This window comes from Mesocricetus auratus, unplaced genomic scaffold, assembly GCF_017639785.1.
Source record: "Mesocricetus auratus isolate SY011 unplaced genomic scaffold, BCM_Maur_2.0 Super-Scaffold_100007, whole genome shotgun sequence".
In the NCBI taxonomy this organism is placed as follows: domain Eukaryota; kingdom Metazoa; phylum Chordata; class Mammalia; order Rodentia; family Cricetidae; genus Mesocricetus; species Mesocricetus auratus.
Window position 1 is genome coordinate 43,531,305 of NW_024429191.1, and position 12,141 is coordinate 43,543,445.

The 12,141-nt window shown below is 44.4% G+C and overlaps 1 protein-coding gene across 1 annotated transcript in view; it reads left to right on the plus strand.

The window, feature by feature from the left end:
- Hs3st3a1 (heparan sulfate-glucosamine 3-sulfotransferase 3A1) overlaps positions 1-11,741 on the plus strand; it is an 83,558-nt gene extending 71,817 nt beyond the window's left edge. The window contains exon 2 of the mRNA XM_005067854.4: positions 9,209-11,741. Coding sequence (XP_005067911.2) covers positions 9,209-9,830 — 622 coding nt within the window. The 3' untranslated portion in view covers positions 9,831-11,741. The remainder of the gene's footprint in view (positions 1-9,208) is intronic.
- The last annotated feature ends 400 nt before the right edge of the window (positions 11,742-12,141 follow it).

Genomic DNA, 12,141 nt, shown 5'->3' on the forward strand with positions numbered 1-12,141 from the left:
GAGGAGGAGCTGCAGGTGTAGGGTCCTGTAAGGAACCTCTTGGTCCCAGAAATAGTTTCAGCCCTGTGCGGGGGAGGACCTAGGCATAGCCCTGTCCTCAGCATGGTTTCTGAGGTTCTGACTGTGTGAGGGACAGACAAGAGGAGCACCTGCTCTCACATTGGAACAGACTTTGGGACAACATTGACAGATGTGGACATGTCATCTCAAACCTATGACTGCACCAGTTCCCTGGTGAATGGCACTTAAGCTCAGAAGGGGACAGTGAAACTTGTAGGACGCTGGTCTAGTTTTAAGACCAATGGTTTCCAACCTTCATAATGCTGTGACCTCATGTTGTGGTGACCCCCAAGCATAAAATTATTTCCTTGCTACTTCATAACTGGAATTATGCTACTGCTATGAATCGTAATGTAAATATCTGATGCGTGGCCTCTGTGAGGGTCATGACCCACAGGTTGAGAACTGCTTTAGGTCATCAGAGAGTGAGTGATGAGATGACAAGGGTTGACTGGGAAGACTCTCAGCATTCACAGGCATGATCACTCTTTACACTTGGGATCCAAGATACCTCTTATCCTTCCCGCTCAAGGTGGCTCTTCGGTATTTGATGACCACAAATATATTTTCTGCCTTTCCCAAGTTTCTATGAGAGCAATTAAGAATCCTTGACATAAGCCAGGCCATGGTGGCACCTTCTCTTAATCCCAGCACTCGGGAGGCAGAGACAGGTGAATCTCTGTGAGTTCGAGGCCAACCTGGTCTACAAAGTGAGTTCCAAAACAGGCTCCCAAGCTACACAGAGAAACCCTGTTTCTTAACTTTCTGTACTCCTCTGGAGTTTCATTATTGAAATAAACCCCTGCACTTGTTGAATCCTGAATCCTGGGACAGTCAGAATCGTTTCCATTCCCTCCTGTCCTTTGATCATTTAGAGTCTTGGAAGGCATGGACCGTCCACAACACTGGAACAAATTCCAGCTGCTCAATCCAACATTTAACTTCCCTCACTGATGGTATGGTTATTAGAATGGCTCATACAAATTTGCTCAGTGTGGGAGTCGGTTTATAACATCAGTCTCCTTCTCCCTCCAAAGCCAACTCAAACATCAGCAGAAGGGAGTTTCCTGGCCAGCTTTACAAGTCACGTTTTGAGTGGGCTCTCACATCGCAACAGCAGGAGAAGAAATATTAGCGTGAGTGAGCCTTGGCCCTGGGGACAGCAAGCTGACAGCTCCCGACTCAACGTGGTTTCCTCCCTTCTCAGACACACACGGTTAGGGATCTCCAGGGACTACCTGCAGACATCAGCTATCCAGAGGGAAAGTCCTTTCTGGCATACTCTGTAGCTAGAGGCTTGCAGAGACAGACTGAGAGCATGCACAGGCAGATTGGCAAGATTTATCGATCCCTTAAGGTCAATCGGCCTTGTGCTGCATGCAACTCAGGATTTCCCCTTGCAGCTACGCTTCCCTTGTAGAAGAGCTCTTTTGGAAAACAGGATAACAGGCTACTTCCTGTTTCGAGATTCAGGTACAGGCAATTTACATGCCAAGATGAATGGGATAAAGAATACATTTAATAATTAAACATTTAGCCGCCATGCCCAAAATGGTCAGCAATGCTGATAGGAGGGGTCACACCGATGGCACCTGGGTATTTGGAAGGATTGAAAGAACATGCTCTCTAACATGAGAAAGATCTAAAATTTTATTATGTTCCTACTGGTCATTAATTATCACTGGGAGAAACCATGTTACCCCTCTGTCTTCTGAAACTAAAATTCACGTTCTTAGCCGCTCTGGTGAAGGTGAGACCAGAGGGATTATTTGTCTGCTTTGGTCTGTGGTAAATGCTTCCTACGTGTCTGTTTCTCCTTTCTCTCTAGGTTCTTCCTAAGCCCTGGGCTTGAATTCCTGACTCTCCTGGATCTGTTAATTTTAATGAAGCCTGGTCTCTGAACTTCTTCTTGTAGCTATGCCATCTTATTTCCAGGAAGCAAGGGGTAGATGCTGGTCTCCTCTGTCAAGAACTTGCTTTTATCAAATGCTATCAGGCACTCATCTCTAGACTTAATAGTCTTTCTGTTGCCACCCTTCAGAGCATTAAATTAGATAATCGAGTGTCCCGAATCATACATGGGATCAATCGTGTTTTGACGATGAGGAAATGGAGGTCCAAAGTACTACAGTGACTTGCCTAAGGTCATACCACCTATTAATAGCAGAAATTGTCTGGAACATGTATTACTTCTCTCAGTTCTGAGTTTCCTAGGAAGATGTACCAATAGACTTCACAGGACTGAGGATATCTAATATGTGACCCCCCAAAGGAGTTGAAACCCACAAATTGAGAACTGCTGTATTAGGTCATATTAATTGTATTATTAGTGAATGTTTTATTATATTATTAATTCATATATATATGTACATATATGAGGAGACCATAGGCTCACTTTATCTCTTTAAGATCTGCAACAATAAAATGAGAATGTTATTTCCACAACATCCTGCAAGCACCGGTTGTAAAACTATCTTCAGATAATTCCCCTCTGCAGGCCAGACTCTTGAGCATCTTCTCTATGGCAATGCCCACTGCTGTGCCCCAGCTGTGGGAGCAGGCATCCACATTTAAGACACAGGCTATGCAGCTTCTGTTCTTCTGGTTTGCCTGGGGTGAGAGGAAAGTGGCCATTGGTAGCCTCGGTAGGTGGGCCTCACTCCTTTTCCTCTGTCATCCACATTTCTCCAAATCGGAGATGTGCCTGTTTTGGCAAATGTGATTTTTGTTTTGTTCGGGCTTTGCAAAATATGTGCTTTTCTTGGAGCTTTATGGGAAACTGGCCATTTGTTTTTTATAAGCACAGTGAAATATTTATTCAGCTATAACTTAAATGCATGAAAATACACAAACTGGAGGGTACAGCTCCGCTGCAGATTTTCATAAAGTGGACACCCTGTGCGAGGAGTGTCAGACAGGTGTACTCCATCCCTTTAAAGGCTTTTATTCTTCCTTCCCCACACTCATTGCCCCATCCAAATGTTTTAGCATCTAGTCAAATGCCGGGGGGGTCTTGCTTGTTTTGTTTTATGTATTCGTGTGTGTGTGTGTGTGTGTGTGTGTGTGCGTGCGTGTGTGTGTGTGTGTGTGTGTGTGTGTGTGTGTGTGTGTGTGTGCATATATAGTCATGGGGGAGGGACACACATACATGTGGAGGCCACAGTCTGGTGTCAGGTGTCTTTTGTCTTCTCCAATTGCTTTTTCACCTCTTTTTTTTTTTTTTGAGACAGGGTGTTCTCACTGAACTTGGCTGAACTTAGAGTTCACTGATTTGGCTGAACAGGCTGGCCATCGAGCCCCAAGGATCTGCTCGTCCCTGCCCCCCCCAGTCCAGGATTACGGACACACCGTGTTGTCTCTGACTTTTTACGTATGTTCTAGGGATCTGAGCTCAGGTTGTCGTGCTTTTATAGCACGCACTTCACCAGCTGAGCCTTCTCCCCAGCTGTGATCAACTTCTCATGGAGAAAGTCATATTAGTTTCTTTTCTGTTGCTGTCATAAAACACCATGCCAGAGGAAATTTATAGAAAAGGGGGGGGGTTATTTGGGGCTAACAGATCCATAGGGATAGATAAGAGTCCATCTCCACCATCACAGAGAGGAAGCCTTGCCGCAATCACCATGCATGGCGGTCAAACGGCTGAGAGCTCACTCACATCTCAAACCATCAGGAAACAGAGCAACCTTGACATTAAAGCAAACTTTAAACTCTTACCTCCACTCCCAGTGACATATATCCTCCATGAAGGACACACCCCAACCCACCCCTCAAGCAGGAATACCAACTGAGGACCAAGTATTCAATGCCAGAGAATCTGATCAACACGCCATTCAAACCACTGCAACAGTCATGCAGCAGATGGTTGCCAGGATTGGCCACATTTATTAGCATTGTTTGTGAGACATCCACAGGCAGGTGTGACTGGTAGATATGAAGTCATCCATTTTTATTGTGTTGGGTATATATTTATTTCTTGTTTTGATGAGCTTTTGGGGACCTTGAATTTGGGACCATCATTATTATGTGACCATGGATAAACAGCTGTGCAAAATCACTAGGCACGAAGCTGAAGTTGCTGGGGACACATGCTCAGCTCTGGTAAACTGTGCCAACCAGGTCTGGAATCGCTGTGTCAGCTTGCTCACCACCAGCAAGATCCCAGTTATTGCTATCCACGCACACACTGAGAAACCTCAGTAGCTTCTATTCCAGTTGTCTGAGTGGATGAGTCATGTTACAGTATTGATACAGGGTTTCAGTTTCCATTTCCCTAGTCTAATGTATTCTGAGAAATTAATAGAACATTTGTGTTTTGTATGAAATGGTTAATCAAGGTTTTTGCTCATTTTTCTTTCAATCTGTTTATTTTTCTTTAACTTATTGATGGGTAGGAGTCCTTTATATATTACAGATATGGCTTCTGATGGATACACATTTTGTAAATATTTTCTTTCACTCTGAGGTTTGCCCCTTTACCCACTTGATGGCACCATCAATGAATAAACAACTTTACTTTTCATTTACTTTAACTTGCCATTTTATTACAGTTATTTTTTCAATACTTTCTAAACAATTTACCTCCGTCTGTATCATGAAGCTGCTCTTATAAATTTCCATCCTGCTTCTATCTATAAGCAATGTGCAATTGACTTTTAGGTATAGTAAGTAGTTGATATATTACATGCAACTTACTAAAAACAAATAGGAAAGGAATATTTCTCTATCCATATGTCCAGTTATTCATTCATACATCCATCATTCATTTATTCATTTGAAACTACTTCCAGAGTTGGCCAGTAGCAATTAGACAGGGAAGCTGGGGATCGAGACCAGTGTGAAGGCAGTGGAAATCCAGGAGAAAGGGCCCAAATTGGTAAGAATGACTGAACTCACGGGCCCTTTTTGTACCTTCTTGTGTATATTAGATGCATACTGAATGAAGTTCCTGAGTGGCCTGGATGGCTCTTTCTAGATGGTTCCCATGGAAAGTGAGGTGTCTGTATGCAGACAATGGTGAAGCATTGGCTGCCTAACCCAAGGGGGCTTCCTGATTCTCAGACTAACTAAGAGGCCCAGCCACACGGGCGGGTGTGTCTCCTGTCCATTTTGGAGTGGGAAAGCTCTCCCAGTCATTCTAGCACTCCTGCCATAAACTAGTGTCTTGACCACAGGCTTTGGTACAGAAGAACAATCTACTTAACCTGTCTGCTATGCTGCCTGCTTGGCTCTAACATTCCCTGCAGGCACAATCCTAGTCCCAGTTATGGATCAGCTCCAAAGTGAGGGCGGTATGACGTGTCAAGCAGATACAAGCTCCAATGAATAGTTCTTTCTGGAGTGATGACCCCTTGTGGGAGGTAACTGAATCCACTTACAGAATGTGTGCACCTCTGCCAACACAACCAGTCAACATATGTCTCTCCAAAGAGAGTGAACAGCTCATGACCTTCAATGCCTGTGCGGATGCTGGGTACCCCAGGGTCATAGTAAAGAAGGCATTTCTGGTTTTATCTGGAGCCCCATTATCTGGACCTTCCTTCCCCTTGGGAATCAGGACATTCATCGTCACCCCCCTCAGAGTAATAATGCTTCCTATGACCTCTGCAACAATCACACTGCCAACTTTTATAGGCCGGATTCCTGAGGCATTAGGCTTGGCTTTTCTGTTGAGATGAATAAGCTGGGCTTTAGTCAAGTTAAGTCCCAGCTTGTCTCCCCGGAGCCCTGTCAGCCATTAGAAGGGATAAGCCACAAACTGCATTTTCTGATTTCAGATCAGCTCTACTAACTGTCAAAAATTATTTTATTTCCCTTTGGTCTAGCAAGATGAAAACAAAACCACAGGCCCTTTGAGTACTTAGCCCCTGCGTTTAGTTATCTTTAAGCTGAAAGACATAGTTTAGCTAGATCCCTCTTTCAAAGCCTTTGTTCCTTCTTGAGTACTTAAAAAAAACTTGTAAACTGTGCTTAGTATAAAGTTTCCTGACTCTGTGTCCTTAGGTTTACGAGTGTTAACTACATAGGCACAGCGTAATCCGTCTCCAGAACTGTTGATCTTGAGCTGAGAGCTCACACCCACAACATAGCAATTCTCTGCTCCCACTCTAACCAGTCAGATCTCCCCATCCTCTGAGTGACAGGAGGTGTTGAGGGTGACTTTCTTGGGAAGTCCTGTTTGGGCCATCTCCTTTCAAGCACCTATTTAGAATAAGCTTTTTGAAGTATGGATCCTTTTTTGAGGTTTAGTAGTGTTTGTTTTGGCCAAGCAGTCTGCAATTTCGGTCTCTGAGAAAGATTCCCAGGGGCCTATCTGCTCCCAGAGACAAGGCAGCCAGGAACTCCTGAGAGCAGTCTGCCCTCTCTTTAAAATTCAGTGAAAAATATGAAGTAAAGTAGTTATAACTCAATGATTATAGACAGGGAGGCAGGCGGCGTCTTTCCATCAACACACACCCCCTCACTCCTCCAAAGGATCTGGTGTTTGCTTAGAGCCCAACACTTTTCCATAAATTGGGAAGTTCCACCATCTTAGAACAGATTTCTCAGCTTGTCTTGTGCAAGGGCATCATAAGTCCCAGAGGCAGTTTGGTCCAGCTGACTCTTCAGGGAGTCTGGCTTGCACAGGTGAGAAAAGGCAATGGACATCTCAGTTGTGTCGCATGTGCTCTGGGCTGTACTCACCTACACCTAGCCTTTGAGTGTATTTAAGAGATGGTTAATGTGAGGTATCATTTTATAAAATAAATCGCAAAATTCTTTTAAAATTAAAAATGAGTTGAGCAAACATACAACTAGCATTCTTGAAGAAGAAGAAGGAGAAGAAGAAGAAGAAGAAGAAGAAGAAGAAGAAGAAGGAGAAGGAGAAGGAGAAGGAGAAGGAGAAGGAGAAGGAGAAGGAGAAGGAGAAGGAGAAGGAGAAGGAGAAGGAGAAGGAGAAGGAGAAGGAGAAGGAGAAGAAGAAGAAGAAGAAGAAGAAGAAGAAGAAGAAGAAGAAGGAGAAGAAGAAGAAGAAGGAGAAGAAGAAGAAGAAGAAGAAGAGGAAAATCACTTGATTAAAATTGCCAAAGTAACAAATATAATATGTAAGTCCCATCAAATAAGCTGAGGCATTGTTAGCACTAGACACCGCAAAAGCAGAGGAACATGTACCAGAAATAACCCACATGGGAGCGCAAATACTTGCAAAGTAATTGAGAGACTGTCTGCCAACTGGCTTTTAGATTATCCAGTTGGCATGGTTAGGGATTAGATGGGGCAGGGTAGGGGTGGGGGTAGGAGCTCATAAATGAAGTTGGCCATCGTTTTGCATTCTTGAAGAAGATATGAGGTGAGTGAGGTTTACTTGACATGTTTTCATCTTTTACATTTCACATTTTCTACTTCTTGTATGCTTAGCAACCAGTGTAGGTGGAGTAGGTGGTAAGGGTACAACAAAGAAAAGCACCCAACCAAGGCAGATCCTTTATGTATAAATGCAAAGTAGATACTACAGAGCCGGGAAAGCAAAGCAACCTTTAGATTTAACAAATAAATACAGGCACGGATGGCGCTTGCATCAAAGGGGAAATCAGAACTCTTCTGTGTAACTGATAGGCGTTGGCAAGAATGCCGGCGAGCGCTGAGATGCAAACCAGTGAGTTAGAAAGAGGGGAGGGGTGCCTAGCCAAGAAGGAATACAGAAAGACAGACTGCAGAAAGACAGACTGCAGAAAGACAGACTGCACAAACTGTCACCTAGAATGGAGACAGAGCTGCAAATTCTCACCAGATGGTTTTTAGAAAAATTAGAATTGTCCCAAATCCACACAAGACATGACAGAGTATTAGAGCTGGCCAGTGCCCTACAGGAAAGAGGGATGCGGCCAGGGATCACACTCTCCTATCTGCCCCCAACACATGCATTATCAGCCCTGGATGGAAGGGACTCCCATCAAACGCCACAGGAATAGAAAGGAAACTGAGATATTTAGAACATGACAATCAGGACTTTTCAAACCATTACATACAAAATGGCACCCCGAGGAGTTGTGAAGACAAGCATTTTGGGTTATATAAAAGCCATTTTCTCTGTACTCATGAGGCTTACCCTGCCACACAAAGAGCCCCAGTGGGGGTCTGAAGTCCAGGCTAATTCCAGACCACCCTGCTACCTTTGTTTTCCCCACATGCCAGGTACCTTGGCCATTTAATGTGTGCTGTGCTCGGTGTCCTTGTCACTGCTCTTTCCCTTTGGGGCCTCCATTGCACATGGACTTTGATAATGTAACAGCTAATTTGATTAAATGACTAATGGACAGGCAGTGCATACAAAACGGATATACTGGGCAAAGAATTGATTCCTGTCCTGGATAGACAGAAGGGGACTGTGGAAGATTCCATAGTGCTGTTCGGGATGGCATGCAATTTAAAAGTTACAGATTGTTTATTCTTGAAATTTCTGTGCAATATTTTTGGGCTGTTGTTGGAGACAAGTAACCAAAACTAGGGAGAAGTAAGTCGTTGAAATGGCAGGATAACTGTACATTTACATTTTTCTAAGGAGGCACTGGGGAGAAGGCTAAGTGGTTCCCAGTGCTTGCTGCTCTTTCAGAGGGCCTGAGTTCAGCTCCTACGGCTTCTTTCCTCAGAAGGCTCACAGTCATTCTTAACTCCAGCTCCAGGAGATCCTAGGACCACTTCCAGAAGTTCCAACACTTGTCTGTACAAACCCACGCAGAGACACATAATTAAAATAATAATAACAAATCATTAAAAAGGATTCCTTTGTTAGTGAGGAGACACTTTTGAGAGAAATTATTGGCTTTTGTATAAAGGACAAAGATCCTCTCTAAGACAGTTATGGGCAGGGTGGCATCGGGTGTGTTAATGCCATTTGGTAGCACTACAAAAATCACTGATGTTGAGTATGGTACATGGACAACAGTAACTTACAGAGCCTTTATTTTGCCATAAAAACTGTTCTGAGGCAATGACTCAAGGAGCGCAGAGCAGCCATGGCCAACAGGCATTCAGGGAATCAGGAAACTGGAACTACAATTCCCCCAGGGAAGTCTGAATCCACAGAGTACTTCTCCAGTTCTTGGGGTTTAGAAGGGGACTTGGTTTACTATCCCCAGGTCCTAATACACATTTCTGCTTGCTGTAGAGACCTGATGCCCAGAACTCTGGAGGGTCAGATCACTATGGAGAAGACGCCCAGCTACTTCGTGACCCGGGAGGCACCCGCGCGCATCTCAGCCATGTCCAAGGACACCAAGCTCATCGTGGTGGTGCGCGACCCGGTGACCAGGGCCATCTCAGACTACACGCAGACGCTGTCCAAGCGGCCAGACATCCCCAGCTTCGAGAGCCTGACGTTCCGCAACCGCAGCGCGGGCCTTATCGACACGTCCTGGAGCGCCATCCAGATCGGCCTGTATGCCAAGCACCTGGAGCCCTGGCTGCGCCACTTCCCGCTAGGCCAGATGCTCTTCGTGAGCGGGGAGCGGCTGGTCAGCGACCCAGCCGGTGAACTGCGCCGTGTGCAAGATTTCCTGGGCCTCAAGCACATCATCACTGACAAGCACTTCTACTTCAACCAGACCAAGGGCTTCCCGTGCCTCAAGAAGGCAGAGGGCAGTGGCAAGCCGCACTGCCTGGGCAAGACCAAGGGTCGTGCGCATCCTGTCATTGCACGGGAGGTGCTGAGGCAGCTGCGTGACTTTTACCGGCCCTTCAACCGCAAGTTCTACCAGATGACTGGCCGCGACTTTGGCTGGGATGAATAGCAAATATAATTTAAAAAGAAAAAATATCAAAATATAATATATTTTTTTACCAGTCGGTAGAGAAAAGACATTTTAATATTTGTTTATTAAGTATGTGTTGCAGTAGTTTTTTTTCCTCTCTGTCCCTCTCTCCTGTCCCCATGGGTAACCAGCATCAAACTTGGTTATAGCAGAAAAGGAGATTTGTTTGTTTATGTTCTGAACATGTATTAGCAAATGATAAACACCAGTCCCCACTAAGCCGAGTACGAAAATTCCCAGGGTAAAGCTCCCTTTCGTTAGGTATAGAAACCTGATAGAATTGAGACCTCCATTTTCCTGCCTTTCTCCTGTGCCACTTTTTCTCTTAAGTCATTTCTCAGTTAATGATACTCTGTCTATGTACAGGGAAGATTTCAATTAAACTACTGCTGCAGGCGAGAAGTGCATTTTAGAGACCATCATTTTCTGTTTTAGAGGTAAGGAAACCTGAGTCTCAGGGAGGTTAAACGACTTATCTTAAAGCTGGATGGTTGATCCTGGACACAATTCTGTCTGCCACTTTTCCTCTGTTTTATGATGGGACTGTTGGCTTGTGGAGTGGGGTGGGATTGAGACACCTGGAGCCTTAGAAGCTCTGGAGTGACCCCAAAAGGGCAGAGAGGGCTTATTACTGCAATCCCAGTTGCAGGCTGGTCTATGGAAAGCAGCCTCATTACATAGCTGTATTCATGCAGATCACTGAGATGGGGACACAAGCTCTCTGGGGAGCCCCTCTTGTCTCTTGGCTGATCAAAGCATTCAAAGTCAAGGAAACCTGACCCATGGATGGTCATCTGAGTTCCAGGGGGAATGACTGAATTCTTCTATTGAGGGGACATGGGCCTAAACATCCAGGAGTGTAGCAGAATGCCACTTTCGTTGCTTTTGAAAGAAAATCCCCCCTTTCTTTGTAGTATCTCATCTCTGACCTCAGTTAAGAACACCTTTCGGGCTCCCCCAGCTTTCACAGATTGAGACCTGTCACTCAGTCAATTTCCCTGCCTCCCCATTTTTTCTCATATGAGTTATAACTTAAAGCTCATTAATGACCGGAAAACATCCTAAGAAACACAGTTGTGGGTGGAATCCCACCCTTTCTTGCCCTTGTCCTGCCTAAATGGCTCAAATGAATCAATAGTTTATTGAGAGTCCTCAGTCTCTGAGTGGGTACTAATGAGATTAGCATTAATGGGACCTAAATTGCTTCAGTGAAAAGGAGCACATAGGCACTGAACATATAAAGCATTCATAATTACTCTGTCAGCAACATTTTATTACAGGTTTAAGACCAAGAAGAAAATGTTTGCTATGCCATCAATATTTTCTTTATCTACTAAAATTTAAAGGGCCAGATACTCTAGTACACTAAAATAATAGTCTGTTTTTCTCTGCTGTCAAACAAGAGAAGCTAAGCTGTTTTACAATATACTGGATGCTGGTAAGTTTGTCGTAGGTCATAGGACATCCATCACGGATGTCCACGTCTCTAAAGAAAACAGGGTTTAAAGGAAGTGAAACATCTTTTTAATTTCTACATGTTTTGTCATCTTCAGGTTGTTTGTTAGTATCCCGTTTGTGGGAGTTAAGCCCCAAACGCGGGTCCCTTTTTCCACTTGTCTCCCTCACTTGGGCACCCTCAGCGTTCAGCATCACAGTCTGTTTTCAGTTGCTCTGAGTCTTCACCAGCAGCCACGAGAGACTCATTTGAAGCTCTGCCCATCTTTTAATTTGTTCTGTTTGTGCCTCTGAATCTTTTGTAGTCCTCTCTCTGCCTGTCATTATGCAAAAGCGGCTTGCACAAAACCAGAATTGTATCTAACAGCTGCACTCAGTAGCCTTCCTCTTTTCCCATGGAAGAGATAATAAAAGAACAAAATTGAGTGCAAACGATCTCTTACTTGTAGATGTTTTTGTTCATACAATTTAAGGTACAAATGGAAACAGCCATCCAGGCAAACTTTCAAACTCGTAAGTGCCCTTAAAGGTGTCTAAAGTTTTGAATCTTGGACTAATGGATAATGAACAAGACTAGGGTTCTCTTAGTTGTTTTTTTTTAAGACAAGGACAGAATGTTTCTGCCTTCTGTGGAGAGTCCACTCCTGCTGTGAATGGAATTGGCCTCCCATTTATGTTGTCCATTTAGCTACACCAAACAATAGGCTTTGATCTCAGGTGGAACACCAGGGCCCTCCTTCCTTAAGCTGTCTTCTGTGAAGCCATGCTCATCCTGCCCCCTGCCTGTGCTTTTCTTTGGGCTAGAGTACCATTCAGGACAGCAGCTTCAGGCTGA